A 25,343-nucleotide genomic window follows, 5' to 3' on the forward strand; every position below is an offset into this window, starting at 1 on the left:
TGTGATCGTGTGTACAGAGTCTCTTTATGTCTGTCTCCACGTTGGTTGAGTGTGGAGTAAGTGTATATGAGAGCATGAGGGTGGGAATGGATGTTTGTATCTGTGTGTGCCTGTATGTCTGTCTATATGTCAGGTTGGGTGTCAGGCGCCACCTCTCTGGGGACATCTCAGGCCCTCCAAGGTTTGGAGGCCTATCTCCCCCCACCACCACTTCCCCTGCCAGTGGCGGACTCCCTCAGACATCAGTGCGTTGGTGGTTCTTTGTGTCTGGGGATGGGCGTCCAGGTACACACCGGCTCACTCCTTGGCGGCCGCTTATCGGGGCCTCTGGATGTCTGGAGTTTTGATCTCCTCCATACCTGCTTCATGCCCTGAAGGACGGGGCTGTGGCCCCCCCCACACCCTCTAGCAGATCATTACATCAAGGAACTTTTTAAAAAAACAAGCGCGTCCATGCTCACAGGTGTACACACGGGTGATCACACCCACAAACTACACCCTTTTTGGCTCCTACCTCAAAGCACACTGTGTTCTGCTGATCTTACGTGCTGCACAATAATGTTTAATATTTAGTATTTACTGTCATATTCCCATATATCATTGTGATGTTGTTTATTCTATTACTCTTGTTCTCTTCTGCTTGTTTTCTTTTGTCTTTCTCAACAGGTGATCCAGGTGATCGATAGATGCATTTTCTTTTCTGCCCATTCTGTTGGGTTTTGTTTTTTGCCCTTCTCCCCTGTCCCTCTTCTCAGCTGTTTCTCTTTCTTTCTCCCCTTCTTTCCCCCAGTCAAGTCTGTCCCGTATTCAGCAAGTGAAAATAAAATAAACAATAAAAGGTGAATCAAATGGACCATTACGGCAAGGCTGGGATGGTCAATTTGGTAAAGTAAATCCGTTGGGCATCTTTCTTTGCCTTTAGACAATAATTCTGATGGCAAAAGAGCCAAACGGGACAGGCAAGAAAAGAAAAAAAAGAAAATCACGTGTTCATTTCATTAGACACTAGCAATACTATTAAACTGGACCTTATCATTCTCATATAGCACTAAATGTGAAACTGAGTCATATCATAACAATCTATATATGTAATATGTGTTTGCCTGAATCTTCCAGCACAAACAGAAAGAGGAGCTGTTGTCTGAGTATCAATGCAAATACACACCAGAAATCGTTCAGTAAAGACAAATTTAATAAATGAAATCTGGTGAGAGGGCCTTTGATGTTTCTCTTTGGATCATCCTTCCATCCATTTCTTCAGCTTATCCAATTCAAGATTGGAGCCATCCCAGCTGTTATGGGGCCAGAGGCAGGAGTACAACCTGGACAGGTCAGTCTAACACAGAGAAACAGACAACTATTCACACTCACATTCAACCTAACTGCATCTCTCTGGACTGTGGGATGAAGCTGGAGTACCTGGAGGGAACCACAAAGGCGCCAGGACTGTCTTGCTCTCAGGTGACGGCCGTTCACGCTGCTCTGAAGACCCTCAGTTGTCTTTGGATCATCCTGTTGTTTGTCTCCCAGTGTCGTTGCTGCTCTTCTCCTTTCAAAGACAAACACCAAATAACACCAAATGAGAGTGAATCACTTCAGAACAACGGGAACACTCCTGGTTATTGTGAGCAAACGTCATAACAAGATGAATATATTTACCATTTTACTGAGGGAACATCTTCTGTGTGGAGTTTCTTCTCATCTTGGCTCTTTTTCCTGACATTTAGAAACAAGAGGCAGAAAAGAAAGAATAAAAGTTAAAACCTCAACGATTTTTTAATGTTTGGGATATTTTAGAAACAACCGTAAACACTATTTACTACTTACCACTTTGTTCATTCTTGCTGACGTTCACTCTCCTCATCTTCTCTCTAAAGGACAAATGACAGTAAAGAGGGAATCGTTTTAGTAACTTTATCAACCAGGTGAGCAGAATTTTAGATATTTATCAATATTCTGATTAAAAGCAGAGTGAATACTTATCTTTTTACGAGAAAGGGTTCAATCCGTCCTGTCTTAGGTCTTAATGTCACCTTGTCTCCTCTCTGTTTTCTCTGAAAAACAAAAGACAAATGGGAAGAAAAAAATTAGTAAATGATTTCAGCAACTAGAGGAAGTGTTCACTGAGGAGGAGCTGTCATAATTATATAAAATCAATATGTACTTATCTTTTTTTTAATGAGAGTTTACAGAGCACGCTGGCTTCGCTCCTCCCTCCGCTCCTCTCTGAAAGTTACCTGGATAAAGGATAATAACAATTAATAGCATCATCAAAACAGACAAACCTGAAAGAATTGCTGATCAGAGTTGTGACAGAGTCGCAGGTTAGATGGATGTATACTTATCTTTCACAATGAGAGCGTTTGCATCTTCCTTTAGAGAGAAGATGAGGAGAGTGAACGTCAGCAAGAATGAACAAAGTGGTAAGTAGTAAATAGTGTTTACGGTTGTTTCTAAAATATCCCAAACATTAAAAAATCGTTGAGGTTTTAACTTTTATTCTTTCTTTTCTGCCTCTTGTTTCTAAATGTCAGGAAAAAGAGCCAAGATGAGAAGAAACTCCACACAGAAGATGTTCCCTCAGTAAAATGGTAAATATATGTGTTCTTTGTACTTTAAATGTGTAAAATGAGTTCTTATCTTTTTTTTGTGAGAGGGCCTTTAATGTTTCTCTTTGGATCATCCTTCCATCCATTTCTTCAGCTTATCCAATTCAAGATTGGAGCCATCCCAGCTGTTATGGGGCCAGAGGCAGGAGTACAACCTGGACAGGTCAGTCTAACACAGAGAAACAGACAACTATTCACACTCACATTCAACCTAACTGCATCTCTCTGGACTGTGGGATGAAGCTGGAGTACCTGGAGGGAACCACAAAGGCGCCAGGACTGTCTTGCTCTCAGGTGACGGCCGTTCACGCTGCTCTGAAGACCCTCAGTTGTCTTTGGATGAAATAACACCAAATGAGAGTAAATCACTTCAGAAACACAGGAACACTCCTGGTTATTGTGAGCAAACGTCATAACAAGATGAATATATTTACCATTTTACTGAGGGAAAATCTTCTGTGTGGAGTTTCTTCGCAGCGTGACTCTTTTTCCTGACTTTTAGAAACAAGAGGCAGAAAAGAAAGAATAAAAGTTAAAACCTCGACGATTTTCAAATATTTTAGGACATTATTTTAGAAACAACCTTAAGCACTATTTACTACTTACCACTTTGTTCAGGCTTGCTGACGTTCGACATGCTTCACTGTATATTATAATCTCAAGCGCTTCCTTGCTGGACTCGGGCTCCGGATGCTGCTCTCTTCCTCCGGAGCCTTCCTCTTAGCACGCTTTGCCGACATATTTAGAAAACGGCAGAGCACCGAAGTGAGAACTCTGCCGTCCGCGCTGTAGTCTGTTATTCTCCAGCGGTTCGTCATCTCAGTGTCCTCTGTTCGGTAAACAGTGGAGATGACTCTGGTGACGAGGAGGCCGTCGACAGTCAAGGTGCCGACACGGTTCCTCCGATCTGCCTTCAGCACAGCAAGATCCGCTTTCTCTGGAAGAACTGGAGTCAGGAAGCGTGGATGAGAGCTGGAGCCCGCAGGCGGCAGCATCATGCCAGCTGGTGAGTCCGTAGGAGGAGAAGGAGTGGTGTTCTCTCTCTGGCTCTGCCTCACATGGACAAATGGTGTCGTCACCTGGTCCCGATGGAACAATCCTTTAAAAGGTATGTAAGGAAAGTCCTTGGACCCCGTCACCAGGTTATGGTAAAGAGTGAGGACCAGGTGGGACATGGAGTCCAGTTGGCTGCTGCTCAGTTCACGGTTCCTCAAGTTAATGACGACCATCTGAGGAGCAGTGATTGGACTCACCAGCTCAGCTACGAGAAAGCAAAGCATGCGTGTACGTTAATCATGTGATCACACAAACTAAAGCCTGAATTTAAATTGTCCAGACATGGCTTTACATCATCATAAGCTCTTCCACACACAAACAGTAAGAAGCTCCCAGCAGAACTCATTGTTTATGAAAGCCTTCACCTTTTTTGGTAAAAGTTTTCATGCAGTGTAAGGCTGCATGGACTTTCACTGAGGTTTTAATACGCATTCACATTAAGGAGTAATATCTTCATATTAGTTGAGCATCGATATTTTGAGAATAAAGCAGCTACATTTAGGTGAGAAACCTCCCACCTCCTTATTGCAGGCACACACTGTTTCAATCTCAAACTCATCCAGCGACTCTGTGAACTTTTAAAACTCCATTCTCCAGCTTTATAAAATTCACAATCTATGAAACTTTCACGTATAACTCAGCGCCAGCAGCCCAAACATGTCAACTCAAACCCTCTACATGCAAAAACGGCCGCGCGCTGACGTCAGCGTCCTCCAATGCCTTACGTCGTTTCCAGGGCGCGTGCATTCAATTGTTTTTTTTTCCAGCGATTTAAAAAAAAACATGGCGCCATCTTTATAGTGTACTGGCACATGTTAAAATTGATGTTACTCAAGTATGAAACATCTCATCCTAAACGTTAACACTCATGAAGTCCTACTTCCAAACAATAAAAGACAAAAATCTAAGTTGTATTTGTTTGCTAGCACTCTGACATATTAGCCTGCTGTACTCACCATAGCGTTGATCTAACACCTCGTCAATGAAAAGGGAGAACAGGTGCATCTCGCGACTGAAGTTTGTAGAAGTCATTTTGCAAATCCTTCTTGAAGATTTTCAAACGTTGGCTGTAGTTTGAAAAATCCGAGTTTTCACAGCACTAGTGGGAAAAAGCTCCTGTTTGCGCTCAAACGTGAAACCCGAATTCCAATTTTGCCTCCTGCTTTTATACCTGCACTCAAACACGTCATCATCACCATGACTCCCAGTGCCACCGAAAATCAATTTTATTTATTTTAAATAAAGTTCGTCTAATTATCATAGCTTTTTCAAAAATATATATATTTCTCATTTTATTTTACTGTTTTATTCATCCTTTATAAAAAATATGTTGCCAAACTTTGTCGTTTTAATTCTTTAAAAAAATCATTAATTCACCAGTTTACAAAAATGAAGATCGATATCTGAAATTTAAATTAATAATTAAATAATTACAATTGATAATGGATTTTTAGCATTAAAGAATAGTTTTTCAATGCGCTTTAAATGTTATCAGAGCCGATATTGTGCCAAAAAGTGATCGCAGTCCAAAAAGTGATTTACGGTATTGAAACGTTTGTTTGTGTCATGACATTTGTAAACAGTTGATGTTTAAGGTGCAGTTCACGTGGAAGCCAGAGGAGGGTGGTGTTGTGTGCATAATACAAAGTGATGGCGAAACCTAAAAGACGGTGTCATGTCTGCTCCCTGAAGCAATCTCATAACAGTTTCAATCTATTTCAAGCCAGTTAGCACATTTCTGTTATGAAGTTTAATAATTTTTGGCAGTAAACTTTTAAATCCTTTTATTATGAATATCACGTTTTCAGATTTTCAAGAGAGACCAGACCAATAGGGCAGCAGAAATCATAAAAATAAATAAATAAATAAGAGTTTTATAAAGATTAAAACAGTAAAAAAAAAGAAGAGAGAGACTGGAATGATTATGATGTATAACACAGAATATGTACAATAACAGAGTTATAAACACGAAAACACGTGATACTTTTCATTTCATCTATAACCTCTGTGTAAATTTTGTTGATTGCAAAGTGTTTATGAATATGTTTTTAAAAGCTGGTTATCTGACTGTCAGTTAATAGCAATTAAAAAGAAAGCTGATTTTTATTATTCCTAAATGGAAAAAGTCCATTATGAATTTTTGTTATGAATTTCATTTATCAATCCACCTCCTCACTGCTCTTTCCCGGTGCAGCAGCCAGACCTGGATCAAGCAGCCAGATGGTTTCTGGAGGAAGACTAACTGCAACAAAGGGTCTCTGGGAGGCTGCTCAGGCACAGCAGCTGAAAAATCAAAGATGAAATAAAACCTGGACCTGATCATGGTGCTGCATGAGACAAAAAGTCTAGATGATAAACCAGTGTATGAATTGGTAACACTGCTTATGATGATCATGTTTAGATGGAAACTAGCGAGCTAACTTACTGCAAACCTCTAACTCAGTTAAATTGAATAAACTCTGTTTTCTTGGATGCCTGGATGTTAAACTTAATTGTTAAACCCGGTAAAACAGCAACGCTGATCATTTTATTAAAGATGAAAGAAGTTAGACCGTTTTTAGCTCTCAGTGATCCCTCAGTGTTCGTTTGACTTTGGGACCTGAAATATGGCAGCTTTTCACTTACACATTTTTGAACCACTCATTCATAGAAATAGTTTCCAGTCAAAGATCTGGACAGATCCACCAAGTTCACAGTAGTTTTTCAATTTTCTGCAGCGCAGAAAAAAAACCCCTGAAAACATCACTCCTCTGAAGTAACACATTGTGATTCATGTACAAACAACACACAATTATTGTAGATTCTTCAAAGCCTCCTTATATTCAACACTTGGGCAGGTGGTGTTATACATGCCCTCACAGCACCGGCACATCAATCACCCTATTTTCACCTTGTCACCTTCATTAAGCTGCTCTCTTTCTACAGAAGGCCCACCGCATGCATGGGGGGGGGGGGGGGGGGGGGGGGGGGATACCGTGGGCCAGGGCTGTGGCATCTAACGTCTGGTTGTCAGTGTCCTTTGGAAAAGCAAGTGATTGTCCTAAAATCAGATGTTCCAGCAGATTGATCTAGTTTGCCAACAACATGAGAGGCTGCTCCTACCTGTCCTGGTGAGCTGGGCATAAATCAGTGACCTCTGACCCTGGAAAAGTGTTGTGATTAGTGGAGAGAGGACAGTGACAGACACTTCCTTTGGTAAATCCAATATGACTGAGATGTCGACCACAGTCAGCTGCAGAGCAAACTGCAGCGACTGCATCACCTGAAAAATAATGAAAAACCCTGAAAAAATATACATTTATGTTTTTGGAATTTATGTCTTCTGTTCAAATACTAATATCATCTTGCCTTTTCATGATAATTGTTATGACTCATTGTCTTACTTTTGGTTGCATCCTGTCAGTCCCTGTGATGAACTGAGCGTGACCTCCTCCTTGGCCATCCCATTGATGAGAGCAGAGCTGGCCCCTTCCCCAATCCCAAAAGAGAAACACCTGCAATACAACAGCTGTTTTTAAGACACACAGGTTTGGTACGCAGAGAACCTGAATTCTCAATCACTTCTTTGGTGTTCCCCACCTCTCCATCAGTAAAGACAAACAGCAAGAGAGGAGAGTTTTTTCACCTACACAAGCAAAAGCTCAACTCTTTGGCAGGTATACAAGTATGCTTTCAGTAATCTGTTTTAGCAAGTAAATCAAACATAACCTGGAGTTTTGCAGAATCATCCAAAGGCAACATGGTGTTTTACAGTGATATCACTTTAAGTCACTGAGATCACATGAATACAACTCACGGGAAGATGTGTTCACAACGAGACCCCAAACTGTAAAATGTTTGAATAGCAGCCCATTGGTAAACTCTTCAACAGGAGCAGAGGACTGTCCTGAAGGGAAGAGGGAAAGATGGTGAGGCCACTGTGTGAGAGGAACGATTTGAGGAAAGATTTTGTAACTCTAACACCACTTTATGAATACTCTGGCACTGCTGGTGCGAGTATTACTCATATTTTCAGATTGATTCACTACCAACACAAACTCTCCACATGAAGCCATTGAACACATCAGAGACATGAAAAGGACAGAAAAATGTCAAGTTTACAGTTTCTAATATATTCCAATACAATTAAATTCCAGGTTGAAGAACTGGGATCTTGAATTTTTATTTGCAAACTAATGACTTCACTTATTTTTCACTCACCCGGCTCAGCAGAGGCCTGTCCTGCCTCCACCACAGCAGTGGGCTGGTGGGCGTCTTTGTAATAAATCAGCAGTTCAACATCTCTGTCAAACTTGTGTCCTGCAGCCAGCTTGACCTGCACACCACAAACACATTCATATTTATTCCTCAGGAAGAAGTAACAACCACACACAGCAGACACATCAGCACTCTACCTACCGTGGCCTGGGTTTGATCAGTGTTGAGGTACTGCAGAGGGTCCAGGGAGCAGTTGGACTCTACTTTAGAGATTGGACGAGGAGAGGAGACAGAAGAAACATCACTGGACAACCAAAACTATTTTACAGCTATTTTAGTTTAAAACCATAAAAAGTGACAGAAAAGGAATATGTTTGTTTTTGTAAATATGCTCTTGACTTTTATGATCTATGGATGGTATAATGACAAATATCAGTATAATGAGGAAAACATCATTTTTGCCTCTCTTTTTTTTAAACAAACCTTTAAAGTGATATAAGATTTTATGTCAGCGAGAGTTAGTGAGTGTTAAGTAATTATAAACCTCTTTATGATCTAACTTTTGGAAAAAATAAGGGACACTCCACATAACATTTTCTTAATTAGTTAAAACTATTTACTGATATAAAGTCATGACATTTGGCCAGCTTGAAGATGGAGAGAAAGACGGACACTCTTTTTTTATTAATCCTTTATTTATCCAGGTAAAAAAAAATCTCATTGCGATTAAAAATCTCATTTCCAAGAGAGACCTGGCATCATGGCAACAAAAGTCACATACCACATAACATTTAAAACAAATACAATATCCCATACCAACATGTGTAAAATATACAATAACACATTAAAAACAATCACACTGAGTAAAAGAGCTGTTCTCTCGTTCCTTTAAGACAGACTTAAACTCTCCCAAGGTAACCAATTCTAATAATTTGAGTTCCTTCTGCAGATTATTCCAGGAAGCAGGGGCAGCGTATTTAAAACCTTTTTCCCCAATTCTGTTCTGATTTTTGGGACAATCAATTGTATGATTTTGTTCGAACGAAGGCTGTATTGGTTGTGGTCTTTCTCGAATTGATGAGATTCTAGATTGGTTTTGGTGTTTCTGTGTGAAATCAGTAAAAACATGAACATAATCGCCATCTAGTGGCAGAGAAAAGGAATTAAAACACTTTGTGAATGAGCTGCCACAGCAGTGGTCCAATCTTCTACTGTGTTAGGAGTATTCAGACAATTTTGACATACTTTTTTTCCACAATGGTAAAACCAATATTAGGTACATAATTCATGACAAATAAACATGTAAAAGGGGTTGATGATATAAAACAGCTCTGTATCAAAGGCAGTGTGGAGTAAGCAGACCTGCTTCTGTTCACTCTGAAGATGAAGCTACTTTAAGAAAACCCTCAGAGTCCCAGAGCTTCTTTCTTCACGCTGCAGCCCAGCAGGACATTTCCAGCATCCACACACTCGACTTGATTTGGCAGATTATTACACTGGATGCTCTTCCTGATGAAATCCCAAACTGTGATGTCATAAATGCTCTAAAATAATGTGCTGACATGTTTTTACAACAACTGATGAGGAAAATAATTTCTGCTGCCGTGTGGTTTCTGGATAATATCAGACGCTGGTGCAGCTCAGTGGGAGGTTAGGAGTGTGATTACCACCAGTGTTTTAGCTTCTGATATGCAGATGTTTATTCTCAGGCTGTGAGGCAGGCCTACGTTTAGTTTGACTTCATTTTATTTGTTTTATGGTGTGTTTTTAATTATATCATGTTATTTTGTTCAAATTATAGAATCAAATCTGTTTTATCTCACATCATCATTTTGTGTTAATATTTAAATTGACAGCAGTGCATCCTTTCAGGCTTTGACTTTTCCACCTCCTTGTTGCTTCCTCCATGGAAGACATCCCAGTGGGATTAAGGAGGTCCTTGAAGCATTCCTTCCACCACCCGACAGTGTTCTCATTCGAAGTCAGCAGCACTCCACCCTCACTATGCACAGTGCAGGTAGATCACCTCTTTCCCCTCCTGAGTCGCCAAATGGGTGGCCATAATCTTTAGGCGGTATGGTTCAGTGGTTACCACCACAACAGGCACCAACCACCCTGCAACCGCAGCTCTGATGATTTGAAATGGAGTCCCTCAAGTCTCGCAAATGAAAAATATGCACATATTCTTGTTGGACAGAAAAATCTACTGATATTTTTGTTTTAGTAGTACAACTTTGCTTAGTCCAGGTTGAAAATAAAATGAAAGAGCATAATTTTTCCAAAATTATAGAGCCTCATTCATTTTGATGTCTGAAAACTTCAGGGAGTTTTCTTGGTTTTTGAGATGGCATCAGATTTCAGTGCGTGAAAAAATAACATGCCTGAAAGTGGGTTGACAGAGCATTTTTCAAAGGAACTTATTTTGAGTAGTATTTATTATTTGAACCTAAAATTTCACAGCACTCATCATATGTGCCCACACTTTGTATCTTAACATTTTTTATGAAAATGATGGATGGTTGAGCAGAAGACCCGTGTTGATTACAAATGGAATGATCCATGAGTTAACTAAGCTGGACTTGGTTTTACTGACAGTTTGAAGTTACTGTTTAACAAGCAGCTAGTAACTTGGGTAGTAAAAACAAAAACTACCCATCAGCTTAAGAAATTACTGAGCTGTGCTTAAGTTAACACTGAAGCTGGCTCCCTAGACTTCAATGTTGTGGTATTTGTTTTGGTAAAAGAACATGATCCTAAAATAGTTTTAACAGGAGTTATAGTGAAGAGAGGCTGCAGCTTAGCAGAAATCCCCCATAATCACTTTGATAGACTGTATAAATGATCATTTATCATTTGCAATTAGCCAATTTGAATTTTATTTATATTCCACTACTTCACAACTGTAGTTGCTTTAAGTCACTTTGCATATTAAGCTAAAGACCCTATAATATTAGAGAAGAAAAACACAACAACCAGATGTTCCCTATGAGCACGCACTTGGCAACATTGGGAGGGAACGACTCTGTTTAAAAGAGAAGAAACCTCCAGCAGAACCAGGTTCAGGGAGGGCAACTATCTGCTGGTTGGGGGTGAGGGGAAAGACAAGGATGCAGAGGGAGTCAAGTATCTGGACTCTGTGTTTCTAACATTTTTAGGGTCGAGCACAAAAACTCGCTTTCGCCTGAAATTAGAAGCAGGAAATTCGAGGTCATCCAGGCCTTGATGTCTTTAAGACATGACTGTACTTTAACTAATTGATTTGTGTTACAGGGCTTCATGGAGACATTGTTAAGAAACCAAATAGAAATCTAAAGATTTTTAACGAGAATCTGGTAAACATAGACAACAGTGCATTTAACTCACTGTAAAACCTCTGTGTTTCTTCCTACTAAACTCTAAAAATGCTTTTTAAAAAAAAATAAAATTATGCAGTATTGCCAGTGACTATATTTTCAAGATTTATCGTGCTATACTTTGTTTCTATCGCACATACTGACAGAGGATGGTGACCTTTAGTCCAGACAGACATGCTGTCTTTACTTAACCCCAGTTATCAGGCTGAAGGAGTCCTGACAGGATCTCGATTTCTTTCTGCTGCTGATGGATTTGCCTCTAAAAGTCAGACAGACTTTGTTTTCTTCTCTAAACAAACACTATGACAGTGTGCAATGTGCAGACAAGTCTGTCATTCTTTACAAAAGCAGGCTCTGAGGACACAAATTAGTTATTGTTGGTGATGTTCCTGTGTGTGTCAATCTGTTTGTTCTTAGTGTATTTTAGAGTAAAAGTGTCAGATTATTGCACAATAGTGTTTGGACTTGAATTCAAACAATGTCTCCTTGATTTCACACAAACTGCAGACTGAGATTACTCTGTCATGTCTAATATGTTTGTGGTCAGTAATGATATACTATTAGATGTTATGATATCCCTAATCCAAGAAATAATGATTAGGAAAAAGTGAAACATGTTTAAAACTAGACACACAGCATTAGGTTTGGGTATTATTAACTGTTTTCCAGTAAGTAGAGTTAAGTTTCTGAAAATACTGTTTTAAATTCAACACGTGGAAACTCACAATTCAAAACAGAAGTGTTGTTTGTGTTAAACTGCTTTACCCAGCGTCCTCTGCAGGTCTGAGACTGAAGTGCAGCTGGTTCTCAGAGGGATGACCTGCCAGGCTGTACGTCAGCGTCACACAGCCCTCTGCTGCCTCTGAGCACTGACACAGAATTACAGTGTTAGAAGTCACGTTAATTACTGTCATCAAATACCTAAACAACAACATGAGAGGCTGCTGCTCCTACCTGTCCAGTGAGCTGGGCATAAATCAGTGACCTCTGACCCTGGAAAAGTGTTGTGATTGGTGGAGAGAGGACAGTGACAGACACTTCCTTTGGTAAATCCCATGTGACTGAGATGTCGACCACAGCTGGCTGCAGAGCAAATCGCAGCGACTGCATCACCTGAAAAATAATGAAAAACTCTCCAAATATACACAAACAGCTGGAACAGACATTTTACTCACTGCAGGTCTGATCTCCAATATGTATCTGCTGCTGCTGCAATGTTTAACTTGACCTGTAATTGTGTTTATGTCTTACTTTTGGTTGCATCCTGTCAGTCCCTGTGATGAACTGAGCGTGACCTCCTCCTTCCTTGGCCATCCCATTGATGAGAGCAGAGCTGGCCCCTTCCCCAATCCCAAAAGAGAAACACCTGCAATACAACAGCTTTTGCTGAGTACACAGAGGACATGAGTTCTTCTTCACCAGATCGATCACTTCTTTGGTGTTCCCCACCTCTGCATCAGTAAAGACAAACAGCTGGAGAGGAGAGTTTACACACACTTTTTCATGTATGTATGCTGTCAGTAAAGTGTTTTAACAAGTTAAAAAAAGCAAGAGTGAGAGGAACAGTAGGAGCCACTCAACAGATCAACTCATGTATAATTAGCAGATTATATGAGACTGATACAGGGCTTGATTCATGGTCAACTTACAAGTTGGAGTAATGAATGAGAAAAAAAGGAAGGACTAAAGAATGACATCATTAAAGTGTGTGTGTGTGTGTGTGTGTGTGTGTGTGTGTGTGTGTGTGTGTGTGTGTGTGTGTGTGTGTGTGTGTGTGTGTGTGTGTGTGTGTGTGTAATGCAGGGTTGGCTGTAAATATGTTTGAGGGGCTCCAGGATCTCTGTTCCTCCAAGATCAGCCTCCATTTGCTCAACTTTCTTCAGAGCCTCCTCACCATACTCTACACCAGACCTTCCCAAAGTGTGGGGCCCGCCCCCTAAGGAGGGCACAGAGCCATTGCAAGGGAGGCGCAGTATGAAAAGGAAAAAACAAAACAAAAAAAAAAAAACAATGCTTGGACACTGCTAGCATGGGGCGCCTCCACAAACGCAAATCAGGAGATGAAGCATCGCTGAATATGTTTCCAAACCAACTTCATTCTAAGCCAAAGACTAGAAAATATGATGAAGCAAATCTTCCCTTTGGCTTCACCTGCACAAGTGCCGAGGTAGGTCTCCCCTGCAGAATTGGTTTTCCCTTCGTCGGGAGCAGCGCTGGCCTCTCCAAATCACGGACAAACAGTATCCCGCATTCTTGATTTTTAGTTCACAAACACTTGTTGTAATTACTAACTACTCCTGACATTTTGGAGATTTTAGCTCTTTATACAGTAAAGATACAGCGGGATACAAATGACATCAGGCCACAATTTGTTCCCCCGGTTCAAATCACGGACAAACAGCATCCCACAGTTGTTTATGTTTTTAAACCTATTTTGCAGAGGGATTGAAAAATGTATTGACAGCAATGTTGAATATTATTACACCGGAAAAAAACAACTACATGTAAAGTAATCACACCGTGACGCCTCTGCCTTTGTAAATAGAGGAACAGTAGCTGCATGTGTGTATGTAAGCGTGTAAAACCTGCAGATTGTCAGATTAACAGTATTTTGTCTCTACCTGCTATTCTGCAATTCATGTCATGTAAACAATAACGTGGCGCACAGCGTGACGTGAAAAAAGACACATACCTTTGACGTTGCGTGACGAACTCTGTATTCCTCGTCCACACATAAACGCAAAACCGGAGTTTTAAAAAATCTCAGTTTTCGGTGATTTGAAACGCCGTTTACATGTGGACGAAACAGCTGCGTTTTCAGAAATACCCGTGTAGGTGTGGACGTAGCGTAAAAGAGTTAGTAGTTTATTTTCTTACTAAATGTAATTTATTGCAGATTACTTGTATTTGCTTAATTGTTTACTAAATGTTTGAGGTGTGAAATAAACCGCAATGGAGCAAAAGATGGGTGTGTGTGGTTGGAGAATGTGTTAGTGCGTGCGTGTGCGTGTGCGCATGCGCGCGATTATTTTCCGGGTTTAGATTTGCATGAGGTGGAAGCAGATGTGTTTCCTTTTCTTTGCGAAAAACAAAAAAACATGTCAAGTAATTGTAATGAAAGCTTTCCTGGAAATAAAGACTAAGTATAGAACAATGACTGGAAACACATTAGTTATAAATAGATGAAAAATAGGTTCGAGTCTTTGGATCCTGTGAAACAAATATAATATGTCATCATGAAAAAAACATGCTTCATCAGTGGTTTCAGTTACCACTGATGATATATATTCAGAGTATTTTCAATCTTTTGCTCTCGAGTCCCAGATGTTGTTTGAATAGGGTCAAACCTCATAAAAGAAGGATTCGTTAAAAGGAAAATGCATTCAGGCCTGTAACATGTGACTTCAGCAGCTGTGCTGCAAAGCAGTTGATGTAGTGGATTAATAGTTAAGAGACTTTAAAGTGCAACAATGTGAATTTACACATTAACTCAGAATGTCTGTGAGATGGTCAGTCTAACACCCTAATGTTATTGTACGGTTTATTTTTGCCATGTGTATTTTTATTTTACTTTTTTCAAAAATGGTGATGCTTGTTCATCCTTTCATCTCCTCCCACTTAGATTACTACAGTGCTCTATGGTATTGTCTGTCTAAATCATCTATTAATCATCTCCAATCTGCCAAAAATGCTGCTGTAAGGCTTTTATCCCACTCATAAATTCTCTCATATCACTCCATTATTAAAGTGTCTGCACTGGCTTTACTGTTAGATTTACATATCAGTTCAAAATCTTCATTCTTTCTTTTATGGCCTTCGGAGGAGAGGATGCCACTTATATGTCTCCGGTCTACTCGACACCTATTCTTCAAACCAAATCCTGAGGTCCAGAGATCGAAACCTTTTGAAACTAAAACTGCAGAACAACTTACCCCTCTGTCTTTGGCCCATCAACACTGTGGCATCCTTTAAAAAATAGCTGTGAATTAATGTATTTAGAAAGGCATTTGAGTAATTTTTTGTGATTTGTGTTGCTTTACGTAATTCGGGTGTGTCCATTTTGACCACATTTTTATTACCTCTGTAAAGCAATTTGTGACTCGTTCGTATCTTAAAGTGGTATATAAATAAACATTACTCTACTTACTCTTTGAATGTACAAAAACATTTAAGATGTCTACTTGTTTGAATGCCTCTTATTATAACTAAAGCACTTCAACAGAGGAGCCGTCTCCTGTTACTGTTGCAGCATAGACTTATGGAGGGAAAGTTGCCTCAAAAGGGTTGCAAAACCTACGATATGATCCACAAGCATAAACTAAGATTTACAAATATGTACAATCATTTGTGTGTAACCTTTGAGGGCTCACAAGTGCGTGCCTCAATCCACACACAAATACAAGGCAATTTGTTTAGTTTTACGAATCAGATATTCTTTTTCTTTGAAAAACCTTTCTGTGCACACAAATGTTTTGTCTTGTTTTGGGGACGTGGACGTGTCTTTTTCTAAATCAACTAGAAAATGTGATTTACCAATTAGAGAAACTATACAGTAGCCTATAAACGTTAGTATACAGTTTAAATAATCTGCTGCTAGATGCTAGGAAAAGTCAGCCAGTGCTCAGCGTGGCTGTGAATCAGACTCTGGAGTGAGTATAAGCTAACTAATAGTTAGGCATTGGAGGCCCAGATGTCCCAGTTTTACACTGTGACATGATCGCAGCTTACATTTGCAGATGATATGTGCCAGGGTGGGCAACTCTAGGCCTCGAGGGCCGGTGTCCTGCAGATTTTAGATGTGTCCTTGATCCAACACAACAGATTCAAATGGCTAAATTACCTCCTCAACATGTCCTGAAATTCTCGAGAGGCCTGGTGATGAACTAATCGTTTGATTCAGGTGTGTTGACCCAGGGTGATATCTAAAACCTGCAGGACACTGGCCCTCGAGCCCTGGAGTTGCCCATCCCTGAGTGACAGCGTTAAATTTGCCTCAAAACCCCACGTGGGCATGCAACATGATCGGTGCGTATCAGACGATTCGTCCACACATTTAAGGTTTTGTAAGGGAGCGAGAAGGCAGTTGCGTGTACTTTTAGACATTTGTGTGCACAGTGTGTGCTCAGGTTTGGATGTATGCATTTGTAAAATAGTTTTAAGTGTGTGCTCAAATTGCTTTGTGTCTGTGCGTGGACAGAATGCCTTCTTCAGTCGACACACTGCGAGTCCTCAAAGGTTACACACAAACCATTGTAAATATTTGTATTCTTAGTTTACGCTGGTGGGTAGTGAAAAATGCCAACAAGTTCAACATGTAAAGATGAAATCATGCATAATGCTCAGAGTGATGTCTGTTATTAAACAACAGCACAGTCTCTCTCAGACTGTTTGCACAGGTGCGCGTGACAGTGCGTAACCATGGTTACTGTGTGACGCCAATTGTCTGTTACTCTGAAACTCTCAGGACTTCTAATAAAGAATATCGGGTTACTATGTCCTTACAAAGTAAATCAAGCTTAAGATTTCAGAGTAAAAATAACAGCAGGGAAGTTGAAGAAGAAGAAGAAGACAGATTATCAATTTAGAAGGTGCAACAGAGGCAGAAGCTATGAGACCAGAGCTGGACAAATTAGAAAAAAAAAAAAGGCTGGGCGAGGCCCCCAGTGTTAATAAGATCCTAGCCCTGTATGGTGTGTTGGTGGGCGTGTTTGTATAGTCAAAACAGGGATGAGTTTAGTATCTCCATACAGAGACACAAGTTTACATTTCCCAGTCTAAAGCTCTGTTATATTTCAGAGACCAACAGCAAGTTTTCACTGAGAAGGTAAGTTGAAATTAGATTACTAATTACCAGATTGTGTAAATCCTAAGAACTTCCTTCTAAAATTAACACAAAAAGAACTCGTAGAATGATTAAATGTTTATTATTATTAATTATTAAACACTTTAATATTTCTGTGTAAACATTATATAAACTGGCAAAAGGTCCACAGGGATAGCCTTCATGAGCCTTTTTTTAGTAAGAATAACTTCTCTGATAGTCTCGAGTTAAAGGTCAAGTTCATGTGAGTTCATTGGCAGAAGTTTGTGTATTTCATCAGAAGAGAACTGCACAGACAAGCCTTTGTTTGTCAGTGGTATCTGTCACGATTTGACTACCAAAGTACTATACTGCCCTATTCAAAGTGCATATTGTCATGTTGGATTTTGATGTACCAATATTAACGGTATATTATTTTGCATAAAATCCCATGTGTTCAACTTTTTCTGTTTTTTTTTGTTGTTGTTGGGTTTTTATTTTGACTTTTGTATTTACAGGCCATGGAATTGCTGAGCCCTCTTTCACTACTTTTAGGTATGTTTTTTGGTGAATGATCATTGTTATAAATGTTAAATATGATCAGTGTTGGGCAAGTTACTTTGAAAAAGTAATTAATTATAGTTAATAGTTACTTCTTCAAAAAAGTAACTGAGTTAGTAACTGAGTTACAATATTCTAAAAGTAATTAATTACTGGAAAAGTAACTATTGCGTTACTTTAAAAAAAAAACGTTTAACCCTCTGGGGTCCAGGGTATAATTGGCCATTTTTAACTACTTTTGATTTTCCCTCCACATTTCACCTTTAAAAACAGTTTATTTGCCTTGTTTGGTATCATTCTTTTCAGCACAACCTCACGTGTCTGAATTTACAGTTATGTTTTCATTTTGACACACTGTATTAACACAATTGATCTAAAATCAGACAAAAAACATAAAACCAGAGTAGAAAAAGTTATATTTTTTACTGTAATAACCACACACATGCTTAATGAATCATATTTCATAACTTTAAATGCAAATATAAATTGTCAATTTTAAAATACTATGCACAAGTTTTGCAAACAACAAAGTTATTTGCAGCCATTTATCTTTTACCTTTTTTTAAAAATAACCATTTCAAACTATCTATATAACAATCAGCTGTTCTGCATTAAATAAGATGCCACACATATTATTTGTGCCACTCCAAAAAAATAATTTCTGTCCACTATAAAGGAGAACATCACAGCCTGATACCTGCAGGTCTGACAGCAGCAGGTGTATCACTCATGTTTCTACCCGGAGACAGCAGTCGCCTCATTGTTCTGACACACAACACAAAACTATCCACAACACTACACACTAACTACACAAGACAACACATTAACTACACACTCCAAACACGCTAAACATCACAAATCTCTCAAATCTCAAAACTCGCTCTCTCTCTCACTCTCACCGTCACTCCTAAAACTTCCCCTGTTTTTTGTTTGGGTTTTTTTTTGGGGGGGGGGGGTTCATAAGCAGAGAGTGCTTGCTGCGCTGTCCTTAGCCAGTAAACATGACGAAACTATTGAGGAAAAAACGTATATATTGTTTATCGTGACTCTGGTTTTACTCGACACAATTTAAAAACTGGTATATATCACCTTGTTGCTTTGTCTTGAAGTGGTCATGTGATTGGCTTGCCACGACTACTTTATTCTTCCTCAGTCAAACAGCAGCACTCATGCGATTGTTTTGCCTCCTTAGCTCCAGGTGTTGTGCTAGAAAGTGATCGTGATTACCGTCCGCGGGAGCGCGCACAGCTGCTTAAAGCTGTAGCGTCCAGATTACTTATGTAGTCAGCTACTTCCGTGCAACTGATATAAGATGTGGTAAGATGAACACAGCTTCAACAGTCTGTTTGTTGAAAAATAGTAACGGACCGCATGTTCTTGTTAGTAACTGTAACGGCGTTGTAACGATAGGAATAGTAATTAGTTAGATTACTCGTTACTGAAAAAAGTAACGCCGTTAGTAACGCCGTTACTTGTAACGCTGTTATTCCCATCACTGAATATGATGTACCTAGATTCTAAAATTAATAAATAAACAAATATTTCCTGTTGTTATGGAGCTTACAGCATTTAGTTAAAGTGGTGCAAACATTTAAAAAGCATGAAGAGTAACGTGAACTGAACATTACAGTCTATATTCAAAAAGAGTAAAGAAATTCAAATTTTTTGCATGGTCTTGAAGAAAATAACACAAAAACATATTTGCCTTTAAAATTTAAATAATTAGAAATGTAAAAAATAATGCACTTTTTTTGTATTTACATTTTTGCATATACATAAATATACTACATATATATCAGTACGTTTTTTAAAGATGAACTATAACAGTAATGTGTCTGTGCAGGTTCTCAGGTCTAAGGAGTTTGGAAAGAAAAGCAACTGGACTTTTTAAAGTTTCTTGTAGACTTTCACCTCTTACCTGAGAAGTTCTTCAGCTGAAACATCTTTAAGAAGTCCAGTCACCTTTCTTTAAATTCTAAATTTCTTTAGATAACAGTAATGCAAAAAAAACAAATGACTAAATGATACTTAAACTGTTGATCTGGTCTTATTCTGTTACAGCAACAGTCCAGCTGCACTTTGTTTTCTCTTCCTATGTGTGCCCAAATGCAGGAGATTTAGAAATTGGCAATTTAACTTGGAAACTTGAATGTTGTATGAGCAACAGAAACCAATTCACACTGAAAATTGTGGCTCAAAAATTGGACTCGTTGGACTCGATGTACTCGATGTACAGCTCAGGAACATGTCCTGGCACCAATTACAGAGAGCGAAAGTGTTTGAATTCCTCTCTAGCGGTAGAAAATGGTAAGCACTGCAAACCAGTACATTGTTTAAGAAATACTTTAAGCACACATGCAGTGTTATTTTCTCTGATGAATCTTTATATGTTGGTTTTGTGTATCAGGAATTATAAAGGTCTCTGTAAACGATACAGTTTGTAAGGAAAACTACACTCAGCCTGAATGCCACCCAAATGTCACTTTCAACAAAACAGCTGTTAATCTTACACAACAGTATGTTTCATGTGTACTCAATTACTGAATACAAAGATTCAGTATATTTGGTGCCACACATGCTTTCAATAAATCACCTGTATATTTTCCTCCACAAAAGGAATGGAAATATCTGCTTTAACATGACATCAAAGAATGGCATGAAAGTAAAGATTAAATTTCAATGTGCTGAGTACCCTGCTGCTAACAGTAAGCTCTACCCAACACAGTAAAATTGCTTAAAGACTGCATTTAATTTAACATAATGACATGGAGTTTATGTACAATATGTGTGCATTACATTTTTAAAACCTACTCTCGATTTTTGTGTCCAGTCAGTCTACACAACAAAAGTAAAAGTTGGATTGATGCCTTGGAGGACTGCCAGAGGGATCATTTCTCCCTGGTTGAGATCTGCGAAAAGAAAGTAAGGGATGATGTGAAAAGACTGCAAAATAAAACAGACTCAAAGACGGGGGTGTGGATTGGACTGCAAAGGTCCATTTTTGGCTACAGACCTGAGTGGAAGTGGATTTCAGGGTATAATGTTGTAAAATCACAGTTGAATAGAACTTCGTCCACCAACTCTGACTTTGACAACCACTGTGGAAAAGTCATCTTTGATAATAAGACAGAAGAAATCAAGTGGTCCAACGCCGACTGCCATGAAAAATTACCATACATTTGTCAAAGTAAGTTGCTGTTTTGTTGTCCAGTCAGACTTCTTCACCTGGTTTTTATTAAATCTTATTGTTTTTCTTTTTTCTTTTTCTCCAGGAATGAATGAAAAGCCCTGTACTGATGAATATACAGAGAAGTCAGGTATATCTACCAAAATGTTTTCTAGCCCGTAGGCATAAATTGACGTTTTACTTTATATTCTGCATCTTTTTTTTATCTGTGTGACACATGTCACTGTAAGCTGCAATATTTACATATAAGTAGATGTATAAAGGTCAATGGGAAGTTTAAAATGAAGCCATTCCACTCTGCTTTTTATATATTTTTGAATTAATATTTGTGTTTTGGGCCACAGAGCTTTTCATTGACATTGACTGAACTGATAGCACCAAAGAAAACGATTCGCAGCGTCTCAATCGTCATCACATCAAGGTGAGATTCCTGGAGAAGCAGATGGATGACCCAGCAAACCCAATGTGTATTGTTAGATTATAATATTATTTTATGCCATGTTATACCCCTAATTAAAGATTGTGAATTATTATGTAGTTTTAGTTTGCATTATTCTCCTGAATTAGAAGAAGCTGATAACTATTGCATTAGTTAAACTGATTTGCATTACATTAGACTGCTGATTTATTGTGGATGAATGATATTGTTTTATGATGTTATAAGAAATACTGTTTGCAGAGAGTCATCGCCTTATTTGTCTGATTAGAAGAGAACAGAGCATGCTGGAGTTTTCTGCCCCATCTCAGCAGGAGCAGATAAAACGGGGAGCCAAGGTCGTAGCTTAGGCGCCGTGTGAGAGAAAAGCATGTGAATGTTTAGGCTTTTATGATAAGGTGGGGGCACCAGAGGCTATAAGAGTTTGATTAATGCTCCACCATTTTGAGATCTGAGGCTGTCTGCATACAGTGTCCATCTCCCACGCGTGTGACTATTAAAATCATCGTTTGACTTAACCCGGCCGGACCAGTGTTGTTATTGTGGTTTTTTCTCTTGTCTCCATCCCCAATATTTGAACTCATAACAGTATATATGCTGTTTGTATGTTTGTATGCTGTAGCTGTAGTGTTGTGTTTCACAGGAAAACTACTTTGGTTACTATCATTTGCAAGCCTTGTTAAATTAACCATTTACCCACCACTTCTCAGAAGTACCTGTGTTTGTCAAAGATGCTTCTATGTAAAGAGTCGATGTATTATTTTTGTCATTAAAAACCTAAATATCTGGCTAATTTAACTGAGCGGTTATAAGAAATAACATTTTATTTTTCTCTCAAACAAAAAACTAAAGAATATTAATTCTGTGCTAATAATAAAATGTAAAGTTAACAAAATGCAAACTGTGTTTATTTCAGCGATATCTTGATTCAAGAGATAGTGGGGTATACCAATCTGTCACAGACACCATTCACACACCTAGGGTGAAATCTGTCCACCTGTCCTTTTTATGCCCAAGAATGTTACCATGTTGTTGTCAGTTAAACTGTGTTGCAAACTATTCGTCCAGCTGTTTGTTTTTAGTAACACTTCAAACTCACCATCACAAACTTTTACCAAACATCAAAGTATTTACCCGACCTTCCGATTAGCGCATAGAGAGCATCATGGAATGGGTTTCCATGGCCAAGCAGCTGCATCCAAGCCTTATGTCACCAAGTGCAATGCAAAATGTCAGATAAAGTGGTGTAAAGCACACTGCCAATGGACTCTAGAGCAGTGGAAATGTGTTCTCTGGAGTGATGAATCATGTTTCTCCAACTGGCAATCTGATCAATGAGTCTGGGTTTTGTTCTGACTGTATCGTGGGTAAGAAAGAATTAATGTTTCAGCATACCAAAACGTTTTGGACAATTTCATGCTGCCAACTTTGTGGAAACAGCGTGGGGATGGCTCCTTCCTGTTCCAACATGACTGCACACTAGTGCACAAACTTGACTGGTCTACACAGAGTCCTGACCCTCGACCTGAACACCTTTGGGGTGGATTGCCTTCTTGTCCATTATCAGTGTCTGACCTCACAATTGCTTGCATGATCAGAAATGAACATGAACACTCTTAAACCCTTCAGAAATCCTTCCCAGAAGAGTTGAAGATGTTATAGCTACAAAGAATGGGCCGACATAATAAAGGATTAGGATTCAACTGTATTGTCATTACACATGTCCAATTACCATCCGGGTTGTTGTACTGAGTGTACTTAAAACTTTACAACAGTGTAGGCACAGGTCAAAATCATGCAAGAGGAAAAACAATACTATATTTGAAATTGTTTGTTTTATGGATCTGTTTCGATCGCTGTATAGAATGGGGACTATATCGATTTCCTTAAGGTGAAAAGTCAGTGTCAGTTATTGAAAGTATTAAGTTGAGGGTTAATGCAGCAGCAGAAATCGTGTGGTGGTGAATGAACTGGTTATTTATTACCAGTTTCTGTACCTGATGACATAAAGGAGACTTTTGTCAGTAAACCTTGGTTACATACCCAATTTGTTTATAAGATCAAAATAAAAACTGATCAGGATATATTTGCTTCCTGTTTGACTAGGCAAGCCTTCAGATTTTAACAACTACAGTTTAAGAGCAAACGCTGAGTTAATGTGCTGTGCATTCATGAAACAGGTTGGAGGCGATTACTGATCACAGGAAAACCTCCATTTAAACAAATATAATAATAATGTGTAACAAAAAAATATTTTTTTTGTGGATTTTTTGCTTTAACAACATTTAAACAACATTTAAAATCCAAATGTTTTCTATATCAGTCAAGTTGATTCACCTTATTAAGTTTGTAATGCTGCACATCCACAGTACCTTAGAGGGGGGAAAAGCAACATTATTCCAATTGAGGAAGCTGAGAACACATTTGTGTTTATTTAATCAAAAATATGATAATATAAAGAGCAATATAAAAAGTCACTCCTGCCGACATTTCTCTGAGTTATCATTCTGGAGAAAGACAGCAAGCCAGAGGACAGTGGGGAGGTTTATTCAAACACTTTGGATATTTAACAGTCATCTCTGCAAAGACTGGAAGCACTGAAGGTGAACGTTTTATTTATAAACTCTTAATGTGAAAGATCAATTCCTTCTCAATTTTCTATCTTTTTTTTTTCTTTTGCATGTTACAGACCATGGCACGTCTGATTCATCTATCATTACTACTAGGTATGTTTCCAACGTACAGGTCAACACCTAAATGCAAACTGTACTCAGGCCTGATGTGATCTTCCTGTGTTACAGCAGTGAGCCTGCTGCCCTGTGTTTCAGCCATACGAGACTTTCCAGATGGAGGAATCAAATTTACTCCCTATCATCTGTGCCCTGTTGGAGGGAATATTACACATGATTGCAATTGCACAGCTGGAAAGTGGATATGGAAATTTAAATGTTGTGGGCCCACTGCTAACCAAGTCACACTGGAAGCAACTGCCACAGCCAATTACACTGAGACAGAGGACTGTACTAATAAATGCCGTAAAATCACATACAAAACAAAAATGTTTGTTTTGTCTGTGGAGGTAGAAAATGGTAAGAAATCTAAAATTCACAACACATTAAAAATGATTTTATCGCTGGTTTAAAGTCGGCTGACTGACTTTAAAATGAAATCTAAGAACTTTAAAACCTGATGCATATTATATTGTTTATAGATGAGCATTCATGTGTTTTGTTTCCATGTACCAGGGTATTTAAATCATACGAGTGACAATAAGATCATTTGTGAATCTTGCTCTGGAACTTCAACTACTGCCGGCACAAAATGTAACAGCTTTAAAAAAAAAAAAGTAAATATATTTATATCTGTTTTTAAATATGATGATGAAGAAGATGCAGATTGGTACCTCATAGGCAAAATCATGTTTGTCACATACTTTTAAAACAGCTTTCTGTTTTCTTCAACAGACAAAAGATACATATCTCGGTTCCTAAGCAAAACCAAAACAGAGTAAAGCTCAAATTTCAGAGGTTTCATCAACAACACCGTGTTAGCGACTGTATAGAGGCTCACACAGGCGAGTACTTTCATCAGCACAATCAGCCTTTCCTCCAAAGAGCAGCTTTAAGAATTTAATTTGCTACATAGTTTTTCTTTCTCAAACAACAAAAGTAAATTGTTGATGTGCAAAACAATAAACTGATGCGTTTTTTCCACAAACAAGAAAACAAATACAACATAAGATGAATCTGTAAAAATTTTATACATACATGTATATTTACACACTGTATAGTTACAACAAGACTTTTTTTCTTATGTAAAACTGAAATATGTTTTTAAAGCCTGCATTTTTACTTTTTCTTCTTATGTGCAGGTTCAAATCAAAGGACCTGCAATGTTAATGTTGCTACAACAAATACAGGTACATCAGGTGGAAATGTTTATATTTCAGCCTGAAAGCAGTCATTTACTTTTAACAATATGTGAATAAAATAATATGTTAATATATTATAATGCTGTAAACTCAATACTTTAATCTATACAAAACATCCCCGACTATCAGGGTGAGTCAGCAGAGCTTTGCATAAATAAGGAGACAGCAGGAAACTGTGACCTATTGTCAGTGTTGGGTAAGTTACTTTAAATT

At 38.6% G+C, this 25,343-nt stretch overlaps 2 protein-coding genes and 1 long non-coding RNA gene across 3 annotated transcripts; all 3 read right to left on the minus strand.

Annotated features, from left to right (window-relative positions):
• Positions 1 to 818: 818 nt before the first annotated feature.
• LOC146653745 (uncharacterized) lies at positions 819 to 2,136 on the minus strand. Its single transcript, XR_014907296.1, has 4 exons — positions 1,828 to 2,136; positions 1,660 to 1,716; positions 1,420 to 1,549; positions 819 to 1,336 (listed from the first exon to the last, which is right to left on the minus strand). It is a non-coding gene; the product is annotated as an uncharacterized LOC146653745 (long non-coding RNA).
• A 510-nt stretch (positions 2,137 to 2,646) lies between these two features.
• On the minus strand, positions 2,647 to 4,670 carry LOC146653746 (uncharacterized). Its single transcript, XM_085380660.1, has 5 exons — positions 4,622 to 4,670; positions 3,216 to 3,870; positions 3,044 to 3,104; positions 2,862 to 2,942; positions 2,647 to 2,778 (listed from the first exon to the last, which is right to left on the minus strand). The coding sequence occupies exons 1-2, from the start codon at positions 4,668 to 4,670 to the stop codon at positions 3,260 to 3,262; spliced, it is 660 nt and encodes a 219-aa protein (XP_085236786.1). The 3' UTR covers positions 2,647 to 2,778; positions 2,862 to 2,942; positions 3,044 to 3,104; positions 3,216 to 3,259.
• A 7,271-nt stretch (positions 4,671 to 11,941) lies between these two features.
• Positions 11,942 to 14,192, minus strand: LOC146653747 (von Willebrand factor A domain-containing protein 5A-like). The gene is made up of 4 exons (XM_085380695.1): positions 13,908 to 14,192; positions 12,467 to 12,581; positions 12,170 to 12,328; positions 11,942 to 12,084 (listed from the first exon to the last, which is right to left on the minus strand). Exons 2-4 carry the CDS (start codon positions 12,527 to 12,529, stop codon positions 11,977 to 11,979), a joined length of 330 nt encoding a protein of 109 aa, XP_085236821.1. The 5' UTR covers positions 12,530 to 12,581; positions 13,908 to 14,192; the 3' UTR covers positions 11,942 to 11,976.
• Positions 14,193 to 25,343: the final 11,151 nt, after the last annotated feature.

The sequence above is a fragment of the Rhamphochromis longiceps genome, linkage group LG14 (genome assembly GCF_057381845.1).
Source record: "Rhamphochromis longiceps isolate RC_006_pf linkage group LG14, R_longiceps_female_GT1.1, whole genome shotgun sequence".
In the NCBI taxonomy this organism is placed as follows: domain Eukaryota; kingdom Metazoa; phylum Chordata; class Actinopteri; order Cichliformes; family Cichlidae; genus Rhamphochromis; species Rhamphochromis longiceps.

Excerpts from the sequence above, each read along its gene's own strand:
- LOC146653746 (XM_085380660.1), bottom strand. The coding sequence starts at position 4,670 with ATGCACCTGTTCTCCCTTTTCATTGACGAGGTGTTAGATCAACGCTAT. Across the intron at positions 3,871-4,621 it reads GGTGTTAGATCAACGCTATG|CTGAGCTGGTGAGTCCAATC; the intron begins GTGAGTACAGCA and ends GCTTTCTCGTAG.
- LOC146653747 (XM_085380695.1), bottom strand. The coding sequence starts at position 12,529 with ATGGCCAAGGAAGGAGGAGGTCACGCTCAGTTCATCACAGGGACTGAC. Across the intron at positions 12,329-12,466 it reads CTGACAGGATGCAACCAAAA|GTGATGCAGTCGCTGCGATT; the intron begins GTAAGACATAAA and ends ATTATTTTTCAG. Across the intron at positions 12,085-12,169 it reads ATGCCCAGCTCACTGGACAG|TGCTCAGAGGCAGCAGAGGG; the intron begins GTAGGAGCAGCA and ends ATTCTGTGTCAG.